The sequence below is a fragment of the Nematostella vectensis genome, chromosome 8 (genome assembly GCF_932526225.1).
Source record: "Nematostella vectensis chromosome 8, jaNemVect1.1, whole genome shotgun sequence".
Lineage (NCBI taxonomy): Eukaryota > Metazoa > Cnidaria > Anthozoa > Actiniaria > Edwardsiidae > Nematostella > Nematostella vectensis.
The window spans coordinates 4,876,787-4,885,454 of NC_064041.1; the positions used below are offsets into that span (position 1 = coordinate 4,876,787).

General features: G+C 41.6%; 1 protein-coding gene across 3 annotated transcripts in view; it reads left to right on the plus strand.

The window, feature by feature from the left end:
* LOC5508821 (molybdate-anion transporter) overlaps positions 1 to 1,472 on the plus strand; it is a 31,160-nt gene extending 29,688 nt beyond the window's left edge. For all 3 annotated transcript variants that reach the window (XM_048731821.1, XM_032377631.2, XM_048731822.1), the window contains exon 15: positions 659 to 1,472. In XM_048731821.1, the coding sequence (XP_048587778.1) occupies positions 659 to 681 (23 nt within the window). In that variant the 3' untranslated portion in view covers positions 682 to 1,472. The remainder of the gene's footprint in view (positions 1 to 658) is intronic.
* Positions 1,473 to 8,668: the final 7,196 nt, after the last annotated feature.

Below are 8,668 nucleotides of genomic sequence, written 5' to 3' on the forward strand. Positions count from 1 at the left end.
AGAAGAAAACGCAAAGTTGCACGGAATAGAAAACATTACGAATATATTCTTCGTACCATTATATAAAAGAATATGGAGAAAATTACAGTGAGGACACAGAAAGTGGGCCATGCTGAACAACTTTGACCAATCAGAATCGGCTTGAACACCGTAAACATTTCGAAAAAAAAGTTCAGCCAATGAGAAACGCCGGGAAACTACGTACGCGTAGTCGATCATTTTTGTCTTTAGATTGAGCGTGGGAACACCCTAACCTGATTGGCAGGCACTTATTTTTTTAATGTTTACGGTGTACAAGCCAAATCTGATTGGTCAAAGTTGTTCAGCATGGCCAGCTTTCTGTGTCCTCACTGTAACAATAAAATTTTCCCAGATAATTCCAAGATATATTCCATGAAAAATACCCCCATTTTATACATTAGTAAATATTGGTGTAAAAATATTGTTTTCCGTGGTTTTACTCGATCCCTCCTACGTTGTCATACATTGGACCGTTACCGTTGTCTCTCAAGGAAGGGGACTCCTACATTGATGTAAACTTAAATAGTTTCTGTCAACCGCCTTTTTGAATCTTTGCAAAATAAAAAGTATGGGTAAAGTATCCAACTTTTATCGGCTAACTGGGATCTTTAACTCCTTCGATCGTATCTCTTCACAGAGGAGGTTATTCTGCAACCATAGCTACAAGCACTGCACGCCGCTTCGCTAGCCCATAATGCAGTGGGCCGCTATTCCAAGACGAGTTCGAGCCTTTGAGTTACTCAGTAGTGTCTAAGCCGGCCAATAGTATCTAGACAGCCGCCAACACTTGGAAGCCACTTCAGAGTGGCCGTAGCAGAGTCATCAATATATAGCCAATATCTAATACACCAATAACTTGAATCCGACCTGCCAAATTTTCGTCTTTAATAAGATTTCTTCAGCCAATATCTATATATATATATTTTTTTTTGGGGGGGGGGGGGGCACAGTCACGCCCCTACTAATTATTTCCTCATAATTTGTCCTGCACTGGATAAGCAACTCAATAGAGACGGGTAAATGTTTAACTCAAGGAAGTCAACCAATTGTACGCTCTCAGTGATGGCTCAAGTTTGTACTAGCTCGTTTCTATCTGCAAGCTTATTTTGTTTGACTTTATGAAATAACTTCGACTTTAGAGCCCCCCCCCCCCCACCCACAACCCACAACCCACGAAAATAGGCCTATTGGCTTCAAATTTTAAAAATATTGAAATATTTCCAGGGGTGTGAGTGTGAGTATTCCTTGAGGGGCTAAAATGACAAATTTATTCCCTCCGTGTGTATTAGGCGGTGGGGGAGATTACTGGATTTAATTTGCCGTTAAACATTTTGTCAGGTTTGATTCTTTATTCTAGAGAATATTATATAAAACGATTAAAAACGTATTTCCATTAATACGAGGTACGTGGTATTTTAAATGTAGATATAATAAATGATCTTACTATGAAATGATGGAATAGCCAAATGAATTAGAATTAGAATTGTTATTAAAAGCGAAAGAGATGACCCCAAATAACCCCACTTCGAATAGTTCATTGTGAAAGTGCGTAAACCGCGCACAATGGGTAGGCGCCACGGCCAATGTAGATATACAGCTATTTCAAAAAACGTTGTCAAAGAGCGCTCTGCCGCACGCTCCCATACCGCGAGGTGGTATGAGTAATATATGTTGTAACAAGTTTTCAGTAAATATGCCGCAGTCTTATAGTGAAGACCTTCGCTGGCGAGTTATCTGGATGGTACAGGTTCTTGAATTATCTATCGAAGACACTGCGGCATTTTTTTTTATGTGCCGCGTACAATTGTAAAAGGTATCTGCAAAAATAGATAGGGACGACAACGGCAACGCGAAAGACGACGGCAGAAAACAATTGAGAATTCAAAGAGCCAGATGTGAAATATACTCTGAAATTGGTTCTGTCTGATATATTTCAGCCGTTTTTCTTCAAACGACAACGTGAAAAATCCAAGTTTCATGGTGTAGCGAGGACGGGAACGTTTGCGCTGAAAACTAGACTATCCTTGTTCGCTATGCAAGACATAAGATTCTAGGTTTTGCTATAGTTTTTTTGGGGGGAATACATAAACGAGTGAATTTTACCTAAACTTGTTTAAATTTGAGCGCAAAGTATGAAAGTTTTTTTGGGTTCTCCCTGCAGTCGGTCGCCGTCGTCGTTGCTATCGTTCAGGCACTTTGCCAACAGGTTTTCTTGTAGTTTAACTACGAGTCTCCGTTTGACATCTCTCTTACGGGATAGGTGCCAAACCTGCTCTTGTTTCCTTGTTTAAGGACGCGCAGATATACACCTATTTCAATAAACGTTTTCAGTGCGAATGGCAATCGGCAAATGGCAATTCTAAGACCAATCACTGCTTATAGGTATAATTATGTGTAAGAATAAAGATGATAAGTAATATAATCACAGAAATTATTCACATCTTCCTACATTCAGTAGAAATTTGACTATTTCCATGGTATCTTTTGATAGGAGAACTTCCATTTGACAATCGCCATTTGCACTGACAACGTTATTTGAGATAAGTGTATATTTAGAAAACTATCAGACTGTACTGCCGTACTGTGTACTGTACTGTACTGAGCGGCAGAGCGCTCTTTGACAACGTTTATTGAAATAGCTGTAAACCTTTCGTGAGGGACGAACCATTTGAAAAGTGAAGGGGGGGAGGGGTTCGTAAGAAACAAAAAAAATCAATGAAAAGCAATGAAAAGCCTGGGGAAAAAATGCATACAACAGTTTAAAATAATTCTTGCACGTGTTGGAGACAAGAAGAAACATGCACGACTGAAACCTCCCCATACCCCTCCCCCTTCACTTTTCTAATGGTTCTTCCCCAAGGGGTCATGTACACCCTCACACAAAGGGGTTGGAGCGATCGTCGAAAGCGAGGCCGGACAACTGAAGATGGAGCTTTTCGAAGCCAGAGGAAGACAGAAGCTTTTCGTATCCGGCTTAACACAGTGACCCCTCAACCGGCCTGTACCGGCTTTGGTAAGTACCCACAACCCAAAAAATTCATAAATGCAAAATAAACACAACAAGATGAAGATACTCAGGCATCAGTCTAAGGGATAAATGGTCTTGAAGATATGCATCCAACCAAGGTGTTGGCATCTACTCTTAAGCCAAATAATAGCACAGGTTCTTTGACAAATCTCAAATCGAACAAGGAGAGAAAAGCAGAATCACCCCTCTCAATAAAACGCTTAAAATACCACACAAGGGAGAGAGATCAGCAAACACAGCTCAAGACACAAATAGATACCTTTATTCTGATCCTCCAGGTACATTTCCATGGCTTCAAAACACAATGTCCACTCCTTGAAGGATTGTACAACCACGAATACGTATTGTAAAGCATTCTGGGAGATCCAGGGGAAAATTCACGAGGGGAGGGCCAGTCAACACTCCTCTCCACAAAGTCAGATGGTTTTTTATAAGTCTTTTCACCCCGAAGCCAAACAAATCAATTCCAGGTCATACAGACCAAGAATAGCAGTGTAAACAATTTTGGAATCAATTTGGTTTCAGAAAAGACAGTATTTAGGAGAGCTGTGGTGATTCATTAGAAAATTATTTTCTCATCCAGGCAAAGCCCACCTTTGCTTGCAAATATCCATAAGCAAAGAACTCAATTATGCCCCAAAAGACTTCATGATGTCCTGAGACACTCTCCTAATATGCTCATAGCTGTATTTTTGATGAAAAATACAAGCAACCATCAACTTGTGCTGGCTTCAGCACAACGACGAGGGATTAAACGTGGGGACCGCAAAGCACTGTTGGAAAGCTTGGATACCGCTGACTAGGTGCAGCTGTGTTTGACTTTGACGGGCTGTATAAAACTCAGAATAGGGGGGGAGGTATCTGTTTTCAGTCTGTTTTTTGTAAATTCAGCTCAAAAAAAGCAAGGAGTCAATGGGTTAAAGAATGTCGATCAACCACTCCTTTGTTATTGTTTATCAATGAAACTATAGCGGCTAATTCGTAAGGAAACGATAACAATCTACGAATTATGTCTGATACGTTATTGACGTTATTTGATTTAAAATTTCTTGGCTACTCGCTTGAATAAACCGATGGCAATGGATTCTTTGTGTGATTCGGCATTGAGCGGGAGCATAAAATGGCGGCGCGATGGGCCCCCTTCAAGGTGTCCGAGAATCCACATTCGCTGCGAAGCGAGCGCACAGCGGAAAGGTACACTTTAATAGATGCGTAGTGATCGAAGCCACCAAGTCTGTGACGAAAAGGCATAGGGTCCACTTATCTAGCCGACACGGAGAACTGGTCAAATGGAGCCTGGTCAGATCGAGCAGTAGCGGGGGACTTAAATAAATAAATAAAAAAATAAATTGGAGTAGCTAATCACTCTCAGCTATATGCTAAATTACGAGAGCGCAGATTCACGTGTGGTCGAGTTGAAGGCATAGCAAGGCGCCTCAGGCAGCCGCCATACAACTTATGTCTGACCAGGGATCACAACTAAGATCGAAATTGTTGGTTTTGTGGAGGAAGGAAAACCGGAGAACCCGGAGAAAAACCCTCGGAGCAAAGGCGAGACCAACTAACTCGACTCACGTCGGAACCGGGAATCGAACCCAGAACCCAGTGGTGAGATACACAGGCACTACAGGGCGACGCTCTGCCAACTGCGCCACCTAGGCTCCCAAAAAGTCACCGCCCTTTAAAGGGGCAGTGTAAGGTTAAAAGCCTTTCAATAGCTCTAGGGCCCCCTTGCGCTAAGAGACAACGTGACCTTTTTGGGTGGCTAATTCAAACAAAAATAATCACAGAAATTACTGCGACCTTCAAACTAGAGAACTGAACCCTTTCTTAAAAAAAAATTCTGGCCTTTTTCCTAAGCGCTGAATAAGTTGCTTTTTGTTGATGTTATTTTGCCGCTAAAAGCCAGAGCGCGCTCTTGTTTGCCACACAAACAGTCACGTGATCTCTTGGCCCCTGTTGCAATGGTATCGGAGTTGGCTGGCACTCTGGGTACGGTGCCATCGCCTGAAATCCTGGTAAAGAAAAACGGGACAATGCGTCAGCAATGAGATTGTGACAGCCCGGAATATGCTCGGAACAACAATAGCAATTGAACCGTGCAGCAGAAAAGAGGAGATCTTACAAAAGCTGCACATCAATTCGGGTAGTTTGTGTGGCGCCTGGCTCACGGCGAATGTTGAAGAGCGGGATAAACTTGCTAAACAACTTCTCGCGATGAACGTAGCGGGTGGGAAATGCTTTACTAATCGATTAAAGTCAGGGACCACGGAGTATCGGCTGTGATTGACGGTGATTTAATTGACGATAATCAAATGTAAACTGGAATACAAAACGATAAATGAACTAATAACTAAATGATAGCATTACAAGATATCAGAATCACGTAAAGATAAATAGCATACATTCCAATCATAGTTGCGGTATAACAAAATCTAGAAACGAAGCTCCTAAGTTAAGTTGCTTTGGTTGAAAACACTACACCGGCAACAATTGTAATAGCACAGCAATAGAATCATGGCAGAAATTAGTATCTAAAGAGCTAACACTACATGATATAATTTTGGTTGTGCTTGTGTTGCCACTACAAGCGACATGAAAATAAGCTAACGAGGTATGGGACAACTGTAAAATAGCCAAAACATTTCTATGATCAATATTGTAGCAATAATTGAGATATATAGGGACTAGGCTACAGTAGATAAGACGCTAAAGTAGGCAAAGCAATTTAAGGCGTTGCCACATGCTAGGCTAAGGAGCATACTAAAATGAAAGTACTAAAAACTATATGCCTAAGGCTAGTACTCATGAACAAGGCGTAGACATAATTACTGTACTTACACATCAGTTCCCGCTTGCACTCTAAATGGCCAAAGGAATGCTCCAAAATACTAGATGATACTCAAAAAAGAGGTGCTCTTGAACGTAAAAGCTAACTTAGACTAACGCTACTGGCAAGGGCGCTAACATTTTTATGCGTACCCACGTGGGGTAGCTTATGACGTAATTTTAGATAAACAAGATCGACGAATAGAATCACTAAATGAATCAAATAGAAGAGCCTCGATTCTATGCTCTTTACAGTTTGGGAGTGCGTGAGTTTAGCAGCGTGACCACTGCCTCGTTATCGCATCGGAAACGTACATGAGTTCGGGCCCACAACCACCGGAAAGGGACCTTAAGCAACGACGACGGTAACGTGGACGACGACGGCAGAAAACAATGGAATTTGATTCAGAATTCAATAGCAGCAAGTGAAAATGCGTTCTGTCTGATACATTTCAGCCGTTTTCCATCAAACCACGGCGTGAAAACTCCAACTTTCACGGTCAATTGAGGACGCGAACCTAGGTTCGCTTCTTTAGAAATGATGTCCTTACATTATTTTTATCTGTCTCTGACTATAATGTTTTGCTTATTCGATAGCAATTAAATTATTACTGATCGCCAAGCGCGAACACATCTTCTTCGATCGCGTGTGTCTTCGTCGTCCTTGCTTAAGGCCTTAAGGTCCCTAATAACTCCTTGTACGCAATAGACCGCGCTGTCTGATTCGCCTACTACCGACCGTTCAAGGACGGCAGAGTCGCCTCCTACCGGCCGTTCAAGGACGGCAAAGGGGTCACAAAAGTGTGGGGATGGGAGTAACTGTAAAAATAAACACATACAGTCTTGATATACACTGTAAATAATACGCAGTATCGATTTATCATGTAACGCCCGATATATATTTAAACCTTGCGTTTATTTGAAAAATCACCTACTCAGAAAAGAGCGGGGGAGGGGGGGGGGCTGCCACTTCACTCCCTTACATTTTAAACTGGGAGGCAAGTTCCACTGCGAATAACTCGAAATCTACTTGAACTGCTTGTTATTTCTACAAGCGCGTATATAGGGAGCGTAAAGGCACGTACCCAGGATTGGCTGAGGAGGGGTGGATGCGCAGTCATAGGTATCATATGGAAAAAGCATAGTATTTGAAGATTAATTAATAAGAAATGACCCACTGAGCACACCCTTGTGTACGAGCTAGAACGTGATAAAAATGATGCCACCCGAGAGAAGTTGTTCCGCTTTTCGTTGGAGCTGAGAAAAGCTGCCGTCAATAATGTATCAGGCTTCATTCGTAGATAGTTAATTTGAAGTTTTCTTGCAAATGAACCGTTGCATTTTCATGTAACAACAATGACAAAGGAGTGGTTGATCGACATTCTTTAAGCAAAGGTTATAAATCTTGGCTAAATCCTGGCAAAATCTATTTATTGCAACAACTTCAAGAAATTGACTTTATTACAGATATACTTGGTACGCAAATAACAGATGAATTCGATACACAAATAATTCGTCTGGTTCGCCCGTGTGGACAAACAGGAAGCTTATTCGATGCCGAAACCTCGTGTTTTAACGTACTTCATGACAAAGACGGGACAATAACTCGATGGGAGCCTCGCCCAGCAAGTGGGGGAGCTCATAGCATGATTCGACAAACAAGAAGTACATACACTTCGCATAAACTACCATATGGCCAAATATGGCCAAAGTATTTGCGTTTTTCTGGGTATTGAGGAAGGCCAATCACGCCGCAATTTTACAAACCCGAGCAACACCTAGACACACAAAGCATTCATCTCGCTAATTCAAGCGAGCAACTCTGTCCATACTTTCAACCAAATGTCTCAAATAAAGATCTGACCTAAATCGTGAATAGTTGTTCTGAAATGGTCTAACAAATAAATCCTAGCATTTAGTTGATTGATGTTTCGAGTGAAGGTGGCATTATCTAGAGAAGGTGAAAGACGAACATAACGTTATCCACTCAAGCAGACACAAACTCATACAAGTAGCTACAAACGTAGCTACCTATAGCCGCGTATGCCCTTACAGCCACGCGTGTCCCTTCAGCCACGTGACTCCATACAGCCACGTGACTCCCTTCAGCCACGTGACTCCCTACAGAAACTTTTCGCTCACAGGAGGAGAAGGAAGTAGGATAGACGAGTCTTTTGCATTCTCTCAGTCTTTTGTATTCACTTAGCCGGGACTGGAAATTCAAGAAAGAACCAGCGAACGTGATGTGCTCCCCTTCAGCGTAGGTCCGGCTGGGAAATGTGCCAAACTAGAAATACCTTGTTATAGTAGGAGATACCTTATAGCCCCGGGAGTCATGTGGGTTGAAAAGAACCAAGACGCGGAACATCTGTCAACATATTTTCTACCGTAACAAAGCGTCAGTCAAATCTATCAAACTATTATACAACTACAAGCAACTAGTATACAAAGTTTCTTGTTCACTTTAATATGTAAAGCATAATTAATGTTTTATCAGTATGACAATAGATAAGATTGAAGCTTTGAAAATGATAAACAAATAAAGATTGTGATGTATTTTTCATTTTATCATAATTTATTTCGCCAATAGTTATTACTGCACATTCTGACATACAGCCTTTGTCGAGATCAAATGTCACAATATGTTAAAAGCGGAAAGTTTGCATAATATAAACAACTTTTATTGGTCGTTCTCGGTCAGAGAAAGGCATACGTCATCAGCTGCCATCAATCATACACACATGAACAGTGCTTCGAGTTGGGCGCTGTTCGGTGACCAAACCCCTTGAC